The following is a 19,671-nucleotide window of genomic DNA, read 5'->3' as shown; positions in this document are numbered from 1 at the left end:
ATATATATATATATATATATATATGTGTAAGATATTATTGAGGTGATATTATTATTATTATTGAGCATTCTCATCTCAGCAGTGACAAGTTTGAGTTAATCAACCTCTAGCCCTTCATCAGTGGATAGTTTCTGAATATCTGAATGTTTTTTTGTTACCAGACTGTTTTCTATCTCACTATATTAGTAATCATGCTTCTTTCAGCATATTTTTTGAAAGAAAAAAAATGATCTGCCAATAAAATGAGATAAATCCACTTGATAATATGACTTAAGGCAAGACACGTCAGCCAGAAATAGCAATTTTGGTCCTGTCAATCACTTTTCAGATGTTTGGGTAAATTACATTTATAACATCTCTCGTCTTAAGCTGTAATCATAAAAATGTCAAAACACAACAGCAGCATATTTATTTCAGCATGTTTAATGAGTTCAGTCCACTCATGCCCAACTTCAGTGCAGGCTTAGTTCTGCCCACAGCACAAACACATATCATGTATCGCTGAAAAGCTTGTTTCCGATCAAATCTAATTACAATAGACAAAAAATGTATATATCATTTTAATAAGGACAGCATTTACCCCAAATGCTCTGTGTTCAGTTCTGAGGCTCATTCTTAAATTCATCTAAAGACTTCTCTCAACATTCAAGATCTCAGCTTCTAGAATATCTGCTTTCATGAAATTTCACATGTTTATTCTCTCTAGGAGGGATTAGGCCAGAATGATATCTAAAAATAATTAGCACAATATTGTCTTATTAAAAAATTGATATTATCAGTAATGTGCCACCACCCAGCCCCCCCCAACCACCAAGCCTGCTGGCTCAAGCAAATACATGCAGTCCGTTGAAGCTTTGACCTACTTTCTATTCTATTTTTAGTGTATGTGCATTTTTTTAACATGAACTGTTTTAGTGTAAATCTTTAATAATACTGCATATTAAATAAATGTTACTGCAAACATGCATTTATGAGCTTCTTCTGGTGCAGGTTCATGGCAACGTCTTGTGATGGCGTGCTAATAGCGCTCCTTGTTGGAGAAATTGACTGCAAGTGATTTCCAAAGCCACATCCATGTGCATTCTACAGTAAAAACAAGACATTTACGGCAGAGTTTTCATAATTCAACTAACCACCGCGAAACTGTACATAAAGTACTGCAAATTTTACTTAGTAACTCACATGTAGCAGAGACAGTGGGGGATTTACTTTATTGTAGCTTTTTTAAAAGCCCCATTATAACTCAATGTTTTACTATTAAAAGTGAACAAAACTTGATGTGCACATATTGTTCAATATTATTTATTACCTTTTTTTAAGAAAACTAGAACTTTTTCCTCCAGGTTAGAGCTGGCTTGGTTGTTTTAGTGCAGCGACTCACTTTGAGGCAAACTGAAGTTCCAAAGCACAACTGCATTTGTTTTTGATTCCATTCACTCAATCTAAATCTAAATTTCCTAATGTATTGCTGTACTACAAAATGGCACATTGATGCTGCTAGATGCTCAAACTTTAGTCAGTCAAGCATGACACTCCCTCAGATGATTGTGCATGAGGAAGAAAAGCTAATTTTGCATTTTACCATGCACGTCCCATAAATTGCACATTTAGGCTTGTGTGCCGGTTTTGTACAAAACACACAGGCAGAATGCATTTGATACAGATCAAACTAAAAAGATAAATACCAAGTTGTAGATGATGTATCTTTTCTTAGGAAGTCCAGTAAGAAGAGCATTATAGCCATCAGGTCTACTTGTATTAAAAACATGAATATGTTTCTCTGCGTCACTCTGAGACAGATAAGGCCAAACTTTAAATGATAAAACCTACTTTACTGACTGTGTTTACATGCGGGATAAAACAGGGCTCAGAGTCTTAAGATTACACCCAGGTTTCATACTTCAGGTTTGGTATATGAAGCAGAAGAGCCTAGCTTCTCATGAAGCATTTTTCTCTATATTTTACTACCTGGGGTCAGTATTTCAATTTCTGAGAAATATCTGACACACAGCTTTTGTAAGCCTGTCAACACAGTCTTGATTTTTAGAGGGAATGGAAATGTGTAATTGTGTGTCATCAGCATAGCTATAAATATATAGCTGTGGGGGGCTGTCATAGGTTGGGCGGGGGCAATCATGGGCTGGAGGTTAGGTAACCAGCCTTGTGACGGGAAGGTTGCCGGCTTGATCCCCTGAGCCGACAGTATGTGACTGAAGTGCCCTTGGGCAAGGCACCCATCCCCCAACTGGCTCCGTGGATAGGTCTACCTACTGGTTTGGGCAAGTGTGCTCACTGCCCTCTAGTGTGTGTGCGTTCACTAAAGTATCTGTGTTGTTTCACTGCACGGTTGGGTCAAAATGCAGAGCTGAAATTTTTGGGACTCATAAGGGTCACTTATTATTTTTATTGATATCATGTTTTCTAGTGACATTACCTATAGGAGGCATGTACAAAGTGGAAGTGGCTGGTAGGTGTTTATGGTAAGTGTAGTTATGTAGTTAAAATGCCTAGTGAGTGTAGGTACAGTGTGGCTGTTCATGATAAACAGGCAACTCAGTGGAAAGGAAAAATCTGTTTTACCTTAGATTAGCACTGTGTATTTTGTCAGTAAGCCAAAAACAAAGTTGTATAACTGGTGTATAACATGAATAGATGGACAAGACTTTCAAAAAAAATAAAGTTGTTGATGCTTCTGTTCAACTTTAATAATGCCAAAAAAGGAATATTAAGGCAGGAACTTGTCAAAGCAAAGTGGATGGAGAACTTTTCCTCTGCTTCAGCCTCTTAGTACAGTGTATAACTTAGTCTTCTTGAATCTTTCTAAACTGAAGGCAAGATGAGATTAGTGATGCTTCCAGGGTGGTCTTCCAGCATACTTCATCTGGAATGCTTCTAAACTTGGCTTATTTATTGTTGGTTCAGAAGGGGAGCTTAACTCTTACTGAATACTTCAAGAGTGATGACACATTTATCTTGGGCTGACTTCGCTGACTTCATCAAAGCTGTGGCTAATTCTGGCCCACTGGTTCCCCGGCTGGTGAAAACTCTTGCCGGGGCTTTGGGCTGCTTTCAGTATCAATATTGCTGATCCCAGCCCTTCCATTTTGGCATAGCATTATATAATCAATCCAGTCAATCAGTGTCATTACAGCTGACCTTTAGTACCTGTCTTACCCCTTTACTTCAGCCCGGCATAACAAAATAACAATGATCAATACCCTGCTCTCCACTCATTATGCTAGATTATGTAGGGGAGGTAACTGTGGCTTCTCTCTTTATCTTTTAGCTCAGACTGTCCCCTCCTCCTGCACAGTGCCACAATCATAACACATCATTCTTACAAATGTGACAGTGTCTTGGGGGGTCTTGGAAAGATGGGCTATGTTGTAGGTGATGAGCTTGGTCTGGCTGGACAGTGAATTGAGGGGCTTGCTGACCAACAAGAGCTGAAAAATCAAAATGGCAATAGCTTCTTTTTGCTCTGTTATTCAATGCTCAGGACCACCACAGAGCAGCTATTTTTTGGATGGTGGATCATTCTCGGCACTGCAGTAACACAGACGTGGTGCTGGCATGTTAGTGTGTGTTGTGCTGGTACGAGTGGATCAGACACAGCAGTGCTGCTCTGTTTTTAAACACCTCATTGTCTCTGCTGGACTGAAAATAGTCCATTAACCAAAAATATCCAGCCCACAGCATCCTGTGGGCAATGTCCTGCGATCATTGATGAAGGACTAGATGATGACCAACCCAGACTGTGGAGCAACAGAAGAGCTACTGTCTCTGACTTTACATCTATAAGATGGGCGAACAAAATAGGTGTGTCTCCTAGAGTGGACAGTGAGTGACCACAGTGTTTAAAAATTCCAGCAGCATTTCTGTGTCCGATCCACTCGTACCAGCGCAACACACGCTAACACACCACCACCACATCAGTGTCACTGCACTGCTGAGAATGATCCATTATCCAAACAATACCTGCTCTGTGGTAGTCCTGACTATTGGAGAACAGGGTGAAAGGGCGGTAACAAGGTATGCAGAAAAACAGTCTGTAATTGCAGAGCTACAAAGTGCACCTGAATGTTTAGTGGCGCTGAGAAAATGGACAAAATGTGTAGATACAAGCTGGTGTAATTAATGAAGTGGCCAGTAAGTGCATGTACGCAGAGCAGTATTGCTGTCTCTGCATGGCTCTGCTTACAAGAAGGCCGGCGATTTGCATATTGCGCCAGGATTGGCTATTAGTTTACGTTTACAATCAGTCTGCTTATTTGCATGTTGCCCTGGGATTGGCTACATGTTCGTGCTTGCTGATTTGACGGACTGCTTGTGAGTAGGAACTCCTAGCCAGTTCTCGCGCGCGAGGTGAGCTACTAATGACCAATCGTAGAGCAGGAGGCGGAGTTTGTCCGAATACGGGTGGGAAACAAACAACGCGTCCTGCACTGGCGGCAGCTCCGGCCAAAATGCGAGCGCTCCTCAACGTTCACACAGCACCGGGAGCCGCCTCGCCCACTTGAGCACACCTACCGGCTCGGAGCGGAGAAGCACAACGAGTGAAAAAGCGAGCGGGGGCTGCTCTCCCACACAGAGAGACACCAGAAAGCCCAAAAAAGCGAGCCAAAATGGACCGAACCTACGCCGTGGATACAGGTCACCGACCTGGTCTCAAGAAATCGCGGATGTCTTGGCCGTCCTCTTTTCAGGGATTCAGACGGTAAGGGGACGGGTTATCGTTCACATCGAGAGGGATGGGGTGTGAGGGGCTTCGTCGAGTGCACTTTGTTTGGCGGTCGAAGGTGGGCTTACTGCTGCGTCTTTGACTATAAGGAACCATATCGTGAAGTTTAAAGTCTACTGCTGGCAGTTGTTGGAGTAACATATAATACTATTACTTTATAATCCGTCCTTTAGCTTTTAAGCTTGGGACATTTTAATAGGATGACAGGCTTTAATACGCAGTGCTCTGTACGTTATATCGTTTATAGATGAAGTACCGATGTTGAAGATGAGTAGAAGGATGAATAAGCGTCATTTCTCAGATAATGGGCATCCACAAGGACGTTTCCTCTGGTCAAGCTTAGAAAGTTAACGCTAGCTTTATTTCTGGAAGCTCAGAAGCGCAATTTCAGGTCCTTTTGCATTGAAGTTGCCCAGTGCGGAAGAGTAGGCTGTGTAGGTTTACTCTCCAGGCTTCTCATGAATGTTTCATCAGCGCATGCTAGTGTGTTCTTCTGTCTTCCAGAGCTGCTCGTTTTGAAAGGGAATATGGTGTTGGAGGGAAATGTGGGTGCATCCTCAGTGATCTTGTGCAGTCCGTGGCTTGTCGCAGTTCCATGGGATTTGGCAGGAGTGAACCGCGCGGTCACTGGTCAGAAGTAGATCAAGCAGAACTAATCTACTTTAAAGGTGCAAAAAGTAGCGCTTAGATCGCATGTCCTGTTATTGTCCGCTAGTCAGATGGATGTGTAGTGTGCCTTATCACTACATCAGAATATGATGTAAGCTCCCTTGTTGAACCTGTCACTGGAGAGGGATTGGAAAGCTGGCATTGTGTGGAGCGTCATGAGATTTCACTTAACTGTGGAACACTGCGTTCCTACTGCAGTGCTTTTGATTTTCAGAGGACATTATACATTGTTGTACCCAGGGGAATAAACTATGTATGTCTGTAGAATGGAACATACGAGATTGACATGAGCTCGTGAGCTGGTGGTTTGAGCAGTTTTATAGGAAAAACTGTTAGTCTTATCAACAAATGTGTATTTTATTTGTAAACAACGATGCAGGGCTGGGCAATATGACAATATTTATTGTAATTGTGATAAATTCCCTGACAATATGTTACGCTTTTCTGACCATATTGCAGATATCATCAGTACTTAAACAACACTCCCAGCTGCCTGTTTAACTACAAGGAGAGTCCTGATTAATTGAATTTAGTGTATAAAACGTTGAATATAAATTGTTGTTTTTATAGTTATTGACAGGTTTTTTAAATGTGGCACTGCTTTGTCAGTGGTAACTTATTGAATGTTGGGGCAAAAAAAAAAAACACCATAAATGTATTTTTAAAATATGTTTTAAGCTCAAAGATGTTTCATAAAACAATGTCTAAGGCACCAGCCAGCATATTTGTAACCATTTCATGTAATAACTTCCTTTAAGGAAGCTTTTACAGGCATTAAATTCTTCAGATGTCTGGTTCCTACCACCATCACTGTAAACAGTTCTGACTTGGTTAATTTCTCTAGAGTGGAGAATATCACTTTCTTTACATCTTAAAGTTTGTATTATGCAGAAATTTGGAAACATAGCAGGAATTCCTGATTGAAAACTTTTGTATTAATCATGCAAAGTGGCAAATTTTCTGTTGATCATAAATCAGGGCTTGTTTTTCCACCTTGAGTTGTCCTCAATGAGACAAAGCTTGCTGCTTGGACACATAATTAATGTGCCAGGGTGTCGCTGTCTCACTGATACTCGGCCTTCACTCATTTCAATGCATGGATGGCATTCTGGTGAAGTGTTTCTCCTGAGAATCTCTTGTTTATCTATATTAATGACTCCTGCATAGATCAATTACCAATTAGACCGAAGACAGTTACTGATTCCCATGTGTACTGTTAAAAAGACCCCAAATAAATCAAATAAAACAGAGCAGAGCCAAGCTATGGTCAGTCTCCCACTGATAACACACTGTCCAGTTTTCATGTTTCTGAGTAAGATGTCTTAGTTGCTGTAAATTACTCTAGGGGACAGACGGTTGTGACAGTGTTATGATTTATATTTTGAGTGGAGTCCTCAGAGGTGTTTTTGAGCTACAGATAGCTGCTTTCGTGCAGAGAATGATATTAAATTTTCTGCAAGTAGCCTGTCAGTGTGGTAGCTGGGCTGCAGAGATCTAACTTCTGCATGTAAAATAATTAGATTTCACTAAAATCTTGGCCATTCTGGCATCCTCCGCTACAAATCAAAAAAGGCTAGCTTTAGCCAAGAAGTCATACGCCCTTGATCTATTATTTTCAACTGCACACTAAAAAACACATGTTCTTAATCTGTTCATCACATGTCCAGATTAGTTATTGCTCACTGTAGCTATTCCTTTATTTATGTATCTGTAGTACCAGTCAAAAGTTTAGACACCTACTCATGAAGGGTTCCTCTTATTGCTTTTTTTCTGTTCTCCACATTTTGGAATAATACTGGATATATGAAATAACGTACGGAATTATGCAGTGACCAGTAAAGTGTTAAAAAATCCTATTTTAGATTCTTCAGAGTAGGCCCCCTTTGCCTTGATGCAGCTTTGCACTCTCTTGGAATTTTCTCAAGCAGCTTCAACTTATACATACCTTCATATTAATTTTAAAAATATATATTTTTAAAATTTGAAATTTGTTTTAATAGCGTTGAGTTGTCTTCTCACAGTGGATAGAGTTATCTTCTTAAAGTGGACAGAAATAACTGGATTTTTTCAGATATATAGCAAGAGTGAAGCGTTTTCTCTCTCAAAGATGAAAGCTTTAACTGTTTTTTATCTGATGGGGCAGTTTTGGTGGTCTACCAGGCCTTACACGGTTGTTGGGGTCCCATTTTCTCGATATCTTTTAAACATTTTTGAGCTCCAGTTTTGGTAACTCCTGTTTTTTCACTCATTTTCCTTTGAATTCCTTTGAACCTCGCAAGTGGATTATCCTTAAACACTTGTACTTATTGTCCATTTTGACTGGAAATTGAATAAATAAAGGACTTTTGCACAGTACTGTGTAATATTCTAAGAAGATTTTCAAGCATTTAAGCATGAGCCTGTAGATAAGTTTTATAATTATGAAAAACATCATATATATCCAGACTTTTTACTAGTACTGTATGCATGTCCAACCTGCACTGCCACATGACATGTCCAGTTACAGGAAAGTGATCTGTAGTATGGAAGTTATAATGAATTACATTTTTATTTGCTGTGATGGCTGTGGTTTCTCAAGCTCTATGCCATACACACACCTTCTTGGGTGTCTTCTGGAATGAAGCCAGTGAGTTTACATAAGATTTCCAGCAGTACCATCAGATCATGTCTGAGATCAATGATTCTCACAGACATGTGGAGCAAGAATAGTTTTGCACTAGCCAGAGTGCTAAGGTCAGGCATTTTATTGCTCCAAGGAGCATTTCAGTGAAGCATCATGCTTTACTGCTTAAAATAACAAATTACAGTTACACTACTGAATCCACATTTGCAAAACATAAACATTCCTTCTGACCTGTAAAAATGCTTGGTTATTCAGTGGGCAGTCAGCCAAAACTGGACAGAGTAATGGATAAAAAATGCACGTTAATAATAACGTGATAAATTTGAATTTAGTGGATAAATGAAAACTTTTTAGCTGCTGTCTTGTTGTATTATTGTATTATTTTATTATAGCATTATGTTAGCATTCTTGTGTAGTCTGTTGGTTGTGCTTGTAGCTTTCTTGTTACAAGTTATCTGTACAGGCAAAGCAATATTTCATAAGATTAAAATGTTTGTTTTGGAAATAAATTCAAAGATAGTCCTCCTATTTACCTGTTTTGTATTTGTCTTGTCAACTAACAACTAACTGATAGTTGTTCAGGTCAGGATGGCAGCTTATTACCTTGTACATTGCTTGATTTCAAGTAGGTTATCGCAACTATAAGATAGGAAAGTGCACATCAATACCATCAATAGAACTCATGATTTGACTGATGTGGAAAACACAGAACACGAAACTGAGACTTAACAGTGGATTTCAGATGCAAACCCAGAAATGCATGGCACTTGGAGATTTAAAGGAGATTGTTACTAGTATTACATTTCTACACATATTAAAGATTTGATGTAATTTGTTGTAATTTGTTTTTCTAGTTGAAGTTTTATTCTTCTGATTAAGTGAACGCTTCTCATTTCAGCAAACAGCTGTTGGCAGCAGCATTGTATGTACTCTGCATTTGTTACTTGTGTAGGAGATGTTTTAACATTAACTTCATGCTGTCCCAAACTGAAAAAGAAACTGACTAAAAAAATGCTAAATCCTGCTGGTGTGGGTTCATATAGTTTTTCAAGTATTGGAGTAGTTGAAGTGCTTCATTGTGGAGCACCATTATCATGCTAAACGTAAGCAAGAAGGGAGTGTGAGTTAAAAATTGACTGAACCAGTTTCAGTAAAAAGAATCCCAAGTGCCATTTCTCTATTGTTTGTGTTATTGTACTTTTTTAAACACACTTTCTTACAGTAAAAATTGGAATAAATCCAAATAAAGAAACAAATGGAGGAAAATAAAATATAATTTGGGGGGAAAATAGTGATTTATAGTGCACTCTATGAAAGTTCGTCACTTTCATTTCAACTGCTCTTCTTCTGGATGGATTGGATTTCTGACACCAGGAATGTATTTCTACTAAAGTAGTTCTGTAAATATGCATCGACCCTTTCCATACATTTTTAGTACTCGCTGATACAGATTCCGATACCATAATGAGCAACCTATTTAGAATTAAGTAGTTATAGTGTAAATGGGTGCAATGTAACTCAGCAGTTAAATCATTAAAGTCTAGCTGATTTTAAATGATGTGCATTTACTGACTATGCTTACATTAATCACTTTGAATTGAGTAGTGGAGAAAAGCAGGTTTTGTCCCATGTCAGAAAAGCGCTTCTTTAAGTAAAGTACGTTTCATAGTTTTGATACCATGCTCCTCATCTGTCTCTTTCAACAGCGGTCTCTGTAGCACAGTCTAGTAGGAATCACATCCAAGGCTAATGCATCTAAAGAGTTCACTTGTGGAGTTTAATGTCTTGTTGGAGTCTTTTGATTGGCTGGTTCAGCCGTAGTTGAATGTCCTCTTAAGCCAGACATACACTGTGCAGTTTTAGAAATCCTGTTCTTTGGTGACTCACACTGTACATTTGAATAGACCATCATTTATGGACAAAGGCCACGATTTATAGGCTTGCACAGAGAAAATGCTCAGTCTGATTGACATGCTAAATGAAATGCAGCCTCTAAAAGACAGCTCTGTCTGTGAACAGTTATCAACAAAGCTGTTTTATTAAAAAACACATGCTGCGCATCCAAGTATCAAGTTAAAACTGGGTAGCTTTGCTGACTTGTGCCGCACTGTGCACTGAAACTAAAGCGGACAGTGATGTACACAGAAAGACAGTTTGGTCTCTTACAGTCTGTTTTATAAAGACAATTTAAAAAAATCACAATATTAAAGGTTATGCTTCTCATTTTTATTCAGTCAAAAAAAGCAAAGGCAACATATACGGACAAATGTGCAGTTTTTCACCTCCGTTTTGCTAGCCTACTTGACTACACCTGTATTGGGAGAAGTGGTTGTAATTGAGTTTGTTTAAAAACGGGCTAAAATCGCAGTATATTCCTGACGGGAATATGCCAAGGCAGAATGTCTAAAGTGATGAATGACTTCACATCCAACTGCCACAGCCTCAGAAACACTTCTCTGTGTGAACAGACTCTTGTTCACTGCCAGCTTTGTTCATCAGCGTGGCAGCGTACACTAGGCTTACATCTCATGGTATCAGGTGGTGTGACATTCTGGTATTGGTGCCTTTTCATGAGAACGAGTATGAGTAAATGAGCACTGTATCGGGCTGACACCAGTGTATCCCTTCACTGCATCCCTACTTATAACTTTGTGCCACTGTGATGTCTGGATGAGCTACAGGTTCTTTACAGAGGGAGTGGAGGTAATTGGTTGGGAGAAGGAAGGATGTAAATCCTACATGTTAAAGAAAACTACTAACTTTCCATTTCTGAAATGAGAAAGCTAATTCCATGGCAGTACATCAGGCTATAATATTGACATATTTTGTTTCACATCTTTGGCATTTTGGAAGAACATTGATAAGGGTATCTGTGACAGTGTCAGCAGTAGAATTCTGCATTATGACCAGTATTATCAGTATTCCTTAGGGCTTTTAAAAAGTGTCTTTACAGTCACACCGCATTAGTTCAGGGAGTGATGTTACTTGATTCTGCCTCAGTGAGATGCCCAATTAAAAAGAGCAACAGCCAGCGTAGAAGATAGCTTTGTAGGCTTTATTGTCCTCATCCAGTTTGTGTAGGTCAGAGTCAATCACTCTGACAATGTTTGTAATGAGGAGCCCAAGTGAAGCTCAGAGAAAAAGGCACCTCCTGTTTAATCTCAGTGTGCTCTGAGTGTCTGTAGCAGGCTCATAATAGCATGCAGAAGCTTTTGTTCAAGTGGGAGTTACTTGATGCTTCACAGTATTAAAGCTTCTTCAGTTTGAGTGCTACACCCCTCTGAAGTGTTAATAGTAATCACGAGTGTGCTCGAATGAGACCCTCTCAGAATGCAAGTCATCAGGAACGTGCTGTTATTCTTCTGTGAAATCCCACTGCTCATGTGATTCCATTCAATTTAATTAAGTGATACCACATTTTGGGTGTTTTTACTAAGGAAACTTGACAAAATGCATACAAGTAAAATACAAATACTAATACAGACACATCCATATTTTGATATGCTCTTTGTTATAATTTTCACATAAAAAACTGAATGAATTTGAAAAAAATGCATTTTTCAACCGAGAGCTGCTACTTGCCTTCAAGAAGCATCACAACAAAACAACAATTCAATATGGTTTTACATCACTAATTTTTATGATCAACCTCAGCTGAACTGAGCCTTGAAGCTAGAAATAAGCATGCTTGTCATTTTCTTGTTGGGGCTTCACACACATAGTGTAGACGTTAGCCTTTGTATCACACACTACTAATAATTTATTTGTAAAAAAAATATTTTAATGCTTCAAATATTTTGTCATTGTGGGCTATGGAAATGGAAATCGTCAGTGAAATTTTTTTCTGTTCAACTGTAAAAATTGTTAAGCAATACCGGAAACATTTCAAAAACCTACAACCCAATTTCCAAAAAAGTTGGGATGCTGTTCAAAATGTTAATAAAAACAAAATGCAATGATGTGCAACTCATGTAAACCCTATATTTTATTGAAAATAGTACAAATACAACATATCAAATGTTGAAACTGAGAAACGTCATTGTTTTTTGAAAAATATTTGCCCATTTTGAATTTGATGCCAACAACATGTTCCAAAAAAGTTGGGACAGGGGCAACAAAAGGCTGCTAAAGTTGTGTAATGGTAAAAAAAACACCTGGTGGTTAATTGGCAACAGGTCAGTGACATGATTGGGTATAAAAAAGCATCCCAGAGAGGCTGAGTCTTTCAGAGGTAAAGATGAGGAGGGGTTCACCACTCTGTGAAAGACTGCGTGAGCCAATAGTGCAACAGTTCAAGAATAACGTTTCTCAACATAAAACAGCAAAGAACTTTTGCTTTTCATCATCTACAGTGCATAGTATCGTTAAAAGACTCAGAATCTGGAGAAATCTCTGTATGCAAGGGACAAGGCCAAAAACCAGTATTTGCTGGCCATGATCTTTGGGCCCTCAGGCGGCATTAGAAACAGACATGATTCTGTAGTGGAAATCACTGCATGAGCTCAGGAAGACTTCTGAAAACCACTGTCTATGAAAACAGTTCGTCGCTGCATCCAAAAAAGCAAGTTAAAACTCTAAAACGCAAAGAAGAAACCACATATAAACAGGATCCAGGAATGCTACCACCTACTCTGAGCTCATTTAAAATGGACTAAGGGGAAGTGGAAAAGTGTTCTGTGGTCCAACAAATCTCTGTTTGGAAATGATGGACACTGTCCTCTGGGATAAAGACCACTCAGCTTGTTATCAGTGCACAGTTCAAAAGCCAGTATTCTTGATGGTATAGAGGAGCATTAGTGCACATGGCATGGGTGACATGCACATCTGTGAAAGCGCCATTAATGCTGAATTACATATACATGTTTTGGCAACATATGCTGCCATCCAGATGACATCTTTTTCAGGGAAGGCCTTGATTATTTCAGCAAGACAATGTTAAACCACGTTCTGCATGTATTTCAACAGCATTGCTCCGTATTAGAAGAGTCCGGGTGTTAAACTTGCCTGTCTGCAGTCCAGACCTGTCACCACTGAAAACATTTGGCACATTATGAAATGAGAAATATGACAAATGAGCCCCAGAACTGTTGAGGAGGAAAACATTTCACTTTCAAAAACGCAGCAATTGGTCTCCTCAGTTCCCAAGCGCTTACGGAGTGTTGTTAAAAGAAGAGATGATGAAGCACAGTGGTGAACATGCCCCGGTCCCAACTTTTTTGGAAGGTATTGTTGGCATCAAAACAAAAAAAATTCTCAGTTTCAATTTTCCTTTAAAAATATGGTTTACATGATTTGCATATCATTGTATTCTATTTTTATTTACATTCTTCCCAACTTTTTTGGAAATGCGGGTTGTATATTGGAAATGTTTTTTTTGTTTGTTTTCAGGAAAAAATAACGCATTTAAGCATAAATTTAGTGTCGTGTCAGATCTTCTGTAGCTGGACTAAGGAGGAGATAAGAACATTTCTAAAAAGAATGCTGCCACTTTTCAGCACCTACAGAGAGAGATGTCCAGAAAAGCTATGGCCTTTCTATATAGAAGGTGTATCAAACTGCTCTAAAAAATCTAATAAAATAAGCTAAATATCCTTATTAGGAGGCCTTGATTAAGTCAGAGAAGCCAAAAGTGCATAAGTTAAATACCTGTAACTAGCATACATAAAATTAGAGCTGGAAACTCTTTTTTTCCAGTGACATCTTGCTCCTCATCACTATTTTATACACTTTTTCATTTTATTGCTTGCAGTTTGCATAGAAAGTTCATGAAAACATGTATTCAGTCATTAACAACCTTGGACTTGCATTGAACATACAGTGATCGTACCATGATAGTGTAAAACTATCTAAACATTTTACTGACAACAACAAAATAATTACAAATGTTTTAATTTTATTTTGATATAATAGACAAGAAAGATTTACTTGTGCCGTCATTTGTAAAACAGCTAATTTTAAATCTCACAAAGTAGCTAACTTACCTACCATGTTTACTAACGTTATCTTCATTCATTCATTCCAGAGCAGCAAACAAACTAAACCAAAAGCAGGCAGTTTATGAATGTATTATCTGGTTAAAACATTGAGGGGGAGCATAATTGTGCACTTCTGCACATGCACAATTACTTGAATTTGCTGAAAAATGTAATGGCACATTTTATGTACTATGTTTTATTTTCTTTTATGTGTTACAATTATTTTCACTAAAAATTCAGCAAAACATTTAATTTGTCCAGGGCTGTTCCAACATTGCAAACATCTGTACATGAACATTGGCCTGAAACTTGGATGTGACTTTGGTACCATTTTTTTCATGGTGCTTTGGTTCTAACGGCTACTAGCAAGATTTGAATGTAATCAGTACTGGTGTTACAGTTTAATACCCGATTCTTATTTAAAAAGAACTTAACATGATAACTGCATTATTATTTGATTAAAGTGTCTACGTAGACGATACACTTTAAAACTATGACACAGTCGAGCAGCACAGGCCTTGTGATTGACCAGCTGATTGTGACTGATGTACTGGCTGGTGTACAGAATTAATTTGAAGCTGTGAAAATGCGGAGCTGCATGTGGGTGTGGGAGGCTGTTGGGGTAAAGTGCTGTTGAAAGCAAACCTGAAGAGAGGTGTAGAGACTGAGTACTCCTTAATATCACACTGTTGATATCAGAATACAGGATTTGTTGAAGTAACATGTTGCACACTGTATTCTGACGCAACATTGGAAAACATATAATTGCTGAGTTACTGGAAAGGGTGATTATTTCATGTTTTTTTGTGTGTAAAAGTCCTATTAACAAAGATTCTTCTCACTTAATGTGTTAACTTATTTTAACTTAAAAAACATTACCTGTACATTATATGCTACATTATTTTATATGTAATGATTAACTTCATATTGTCTATTAAGTAAATCATATAATGCTAAACATCCCCATCTAATATGTTTGTGGTTTCAAGAAATTGATTAGGTAGTTCATTTTAAAATGAATAGTTACAGATTGTGGTATTATCCATGTACTAGAATATTTATTAACCATTAATGTGTTTTAATACAAATTATTATTGTATCCCCTTGAAACAACACAGACATTACTGTACAGAAATTTCAGCTCTCTATTTGCCATATGTTTTAAGAGAAACAGCTGTTATTGGATTAACTTTGCAGCCTCCAAACTGACAGATTATTAATGTTCTTTTTTAGTGGAACTTCTAATAGAGAGCCTGAAGCATTTGGCATGACTGTTTTTGGCACATTCTTGACATTTGTTTTTTTTCCCCAATAGAATGACTTCTATTCCCCCAGAAATGTCATTTCACATATTAATGTAATTAACTACGCAATTATGGACGTTTTGGGATGCCCCAGTTTTCCTTGGCATGCCTTCGCATGTGTAATTAGTTCAAATTTGCAATACTCCTGAAAGAGAAACCTCCTCACTTCCAGTTGGGGACATCTGGGTCTAAAGATTAGCTCTGTTGTCGCTGTCAATGATCCGATTCATTAGGGCACCTGTTCACTTAGTATTCGCTGTCTGTGCTCCCGCTTCAGGGCATGATATTAGTTGTCACCCCAGAAGAGCTTTTGGAAAAATCGTCATTTAGCATTGTTATAGTTGAGAATATAAAAGTAGATTGATAGATGGTTGAGCTGATTTGTGACCTGCAGCGCCGCTCTGTCTCTATACCCCAGCATGTGATTCCACCCAGGGCTCTGGGGAAACATGTTTTAGAGAGTTGTCAAGTTAGATTGAGTGCTCTGCCACTCCTAGAGCCTCGGAGCTCATCAAAGATTAAAGAGGCGCTCTGTCTGCTTCGATAGAGTGGAATGCGTAAAACAGGAGGTTGACCACGCTGTGGTAGTTCCTGCAATACATGTCGTCATGACTTCCTGGACTTGGTAGAATTTCTCTGTGGAATTAACTGAAGCGAGCCTGATTGGTTGTATGAACTGTGCAAATGAAGATGGTAGTAAATCATCTCATTCCTTCTCTGGGGTCTTTTGATTAGTTACAGGTCTCCTAATCACAAACTTATAACACTGTGTTAACTGTTTGGTAATTGAACCCACACATGAGATTAGTGCACTGGGAGACAGCAACGTGTTAGGTTCAAAATTGGTGTACAAACCTAAACGCTAGCTTATGCACCATGTAGATGAAAAAATCAAAAAGTGTTTCTGTTTCTCATATGTATGCATATCAAGTAGGATCGTATTCCATAAAGTTTCAATGGACAGTTTTGTGTGCATATAAAATGAAATTTTCAGTAGTTCCAAAGGCGTGATTTTGGAAACTTCCTTGAACAATGGCAGCAGTCTTAACAGTTATAGCAGGGGTCGGCGACATGTGGCTCTTTTACTGACCTGTTGCGGCTCCACAGCAGAATTCGATTTTTTGGTAAAAATAAAGTAATCCTTTTTACAGTAAAACAAAGTTCTACTGTTCGTTCTAACATTCTGTCATTCTTCAGTTTTAACAACAAATGGTCTTAAATGCTTGAGCTAATGTATAACTGCTAACCCTGAAGGTTGCCACGCAGACTGCTGGTCACATAGCAATGCAGACAACAATCTTGCCTAGCTAGTAGCTAACAAACGGCAAAGAGAAAGATCGAATATCGCTCATGGATCAAAATGAATTTGCATTCAAAAGCGCTCAGCTGGTTTCCTGATATGTTTAATCTGCAGTGAGACTGTCAAACACTAAGTCATGAGGCTGAAGTCAGCTTCTCATTCGCCAGCTTCTTGTTTGAATTTTCTCGTTCCACCTTAAATGGTGCAGCAGTTGCATTCTGGCACCTCAGGCGCCATTTAAGGTGGAACGGGAAAAAAAGAACAACAACCTGGTGAATGAGAAGCTGACTTCAGCTTCGTAAAAAGTCAAACATTGAAAGACATTTTACAAAAAACTATTCTACTTTTGTGGAAAAAATTCCTGCCGGAGATGTGAGAAAAGCGGCTATAGAGCAAAGTAAGTCTGCGTTTTCGTTAATATTATATTTTTTAGACTATACAAGGACATTAGCTAACACATATTACGACAATTTTTTTCAGCCAAGATGATAAAAAGTTTCAATAAAATGGACATAAAATGTTCTGGCTTCCAAGTTTGATTTTTGTTGAAAGGACAAAATGGCTCTTCTTAACATTTGGGTTGCCGACCATTGACTTAAAGGAAAGAGAAAGAATTTTTTCTAATCTACGGAATATCACTATTGCACTCAAATTCGATTATTTGAATTTTAATAAGTAATGCATGATTATTACCTAACTACACTGAAAGATTCATAAAACTATGCATGTTGCTTTGTTCACAGTGATTGAGCTGTGAAAGAACTGTCGAATGTTTGCAAAATTGTTTGGTTTAGTCAGTCAGCATGGTCATAATTTTTGTCTACCAGCACTGTGAAGTCTTCATCCCCTGCATGTAAAGAAATGTGAAGGCTGCTCTAGAACAGAGGTTTTCATCCAAAAATACTGCACAAATAAACTGTGTTCAATGTGTAAAAGCCTTTAGGCTTCATATGCCTGAGAATAGAAAATGTGGAACTACCACCCTTTTTAAAAACAGATTTGAAGAAAACAAATTATGCCGTCAAATGCAGGCTAAACAAATATGCATCTAAACCTATTGAACAGAGCCAGACCTCCTTTTACAACTTTCATTTGTACATCCTGTCATCCAGCAATTGGTAGCTGCCAAACTGTACCAGCTAACTCATTGTGAGTTAGAAAATGTTCGGTTACTTTTTAGTGTTTATTGTGTTGCATTATATTATAGAATCAAGCAAAACTGACAGACTGCATTGATTTTTATATCATATTTGATTGCATGTTAAATTATCTAGCTGGTTATATCCAGAGGGCCTCGGAAGCTTTTGTGGTCAGTTGTGTGGGCCGTGAGTTAGAAAAGGTTGGGAACCTCTGCTCTAGAGTGTTTCAGGGTGATTTGAGAGGGTGAAGTTCACAGCTAAAATAGCCTGACAACTCCTGCTGTAACTCGTAGACAAATGCAAATGCAAATGCATTTTAATCAGTATTTTGGAATGACTTCCACTGTTTCTGACACGCATTGTTGAAAGCCATATGTGCAAGGATTGCACGGGGCAAACATCATGTAACACTGTACACCTTATTAAATGAAGCGATCATCATCAGCCAGTGTAGTTCTGTCATATGAATAATGAGAGAAAGAAAACACATCAATCAAACATGTCATGAGTATTACAAAAACAGCAAGGTCTATTAATGGGTTCAATAGTACAGCAGTAAGTTTTGTATGTTGATGTTTATTTGAGCTCAGGCTGTGTCAGGGTGTGTCCCACCTATAACTGTTACTTAGCAAATAAAGTCACCAAAGTTGCCAAACTAACATAATATTTTTAATGTCAGTCGCTATTTTAGAATGATCGCTTCATAGAAAGTTCACCAATGTAACTCTGAAGCTATAATGCTAGCATTATGTGCATGCTAGCAGTTAGAAAATGATATCCTATTTTTACCCTTTTGAGAGAAAATCTAAAATTAGCTTGACTCTACCCAGACTTTTGGATAAATCTTGACATATTTGTGAGTGTGTGTGTGTGTGAGTAGGAATTGTTTAAGATTCTGAGTCTGTCATTATGTTAATATAGACCGAGCTACAGAGCTAGCTGAATCTGTCTTAATGGATTCATTCAAGACATACCAGTAGATACAGCATGTGAGGATTAAGAAACAAATTGCATCATCAAACAGATCCACCATGAAAGGTAAAGTTTTCCGCTCTCAGGATGCTGATTACATAGGATAGTGTAGTGGATAACTGCACCCTACTCAGGCTGGAACCCAACTGCTCTACTGTTTGAGTGTAACGTAACTTGATTTACTTCAACATTTAAACATCTTACGTACTTTTCTTCTTCTTAATCTTAGTGGTATTATACCTACTACTGCTATTCCTGCTAATACTGCTAATAATAGTAGTAATAATAATAACAACTTTATAATAATGACATATTGCCAATGGCAGTCCAGCAAAACTTGGCTTGCGTAGTCCGGCATTACGAATGCATTTTGTCTGCATTTTGAAAAACGAAATATGGTGAAGTGTTGTGATATTATATTTAATATATTGCCCACCACTAATGTATGTTGTGCCTTCTTGTGTTACAAAGTTTTCTGAAGCACAGGCTTTACATCCATCAACATAACAAAATGCCTCTTATCCTCACTTGTAATATGTGCAACAGAAATTAAGATGTGAGAAAAATAAGCGTGACCTGTAAAATAGGCCATGATTCTGGTCACATCTTTTATCCTTCTCTCATGCCCCACTGTTTGCCCTTCCAGACATTACAGTTATAATTTAATCTCACATCATTATCTTCCTAATGGCTTTGCCACTCATCATTGGAGGAGTGGAGCACATTTTGAATTCCCCTCCCTTTCTCCCCCCTCCTTTAATCAAATTAGAATGACACTTGAGATGGCATTAGAATCACTCAAATTATTTCTGGAATAAGAGTAATTGTAACACAATCATAAATCAAGGAACTGCTGTATTTCCGAGCGACAAACAAGGAGGGTATTGTAGAGCCAAAACAAGTTTAGGCACAAAAGTCTACCTCACAATCCTGTGACCTGCTCACTAG

General features: G+C 38.2%; 1 protein-coding gene across 3 annotated transcripts in view; it reads left to right on the top strand.

Annotated features, from left to right (window-relative positions):
* Positions 1-19,671, top strand: part of LOC118824256 (cAMP-specific 3',5'-cyclic phosphodiesterase 4D-like) — a 268,709-nt gene that overhangs the window by 43,933 nt on the left and 205,105 nt on the right. For 2 of the 3 annotated variants that reach the window (XM_036594267.1, XM_036594264.1), the window contains exon 1: positions 4,512-4,717. The exons of the other annotated variant lie outside the window; for it this stretch is intronic. In XM_036594267.1, the coding sequence (XP_036450160.1) occupies positions 4,626-4,717 (92 nt within the window). In that variant the 5' untranslated portion in view covers positions 4,512-4,625. Of the gene's footprint in view, positions 1-4,511; positions 4,718-19,671 lie in introns of those variants that run through there. 3 annotated transcript variants of the gene reach the window in all.

The sequence above is a fragment of the Colossoma macropomum genome, unplaced genomic scaffold (genome assembly GCF_904425465.1).
Source record: "Colossoma macropomum unplaced genomic scaffold, Colossoma_macropomum, whole genome shotgun sequence".
Classification (NCBI taxonomy): Eukaryota; Metazoa; Chordata; class Actinopteri; order Characiformes; family Serrasalmidae; genus Colossoma; species Colossoma macropomum.
The sequence above is the reverse complement of the archived record's forward strand: the minus strand, read 5'-3'. Positions and strand labels throughout refer to the sequence as shown.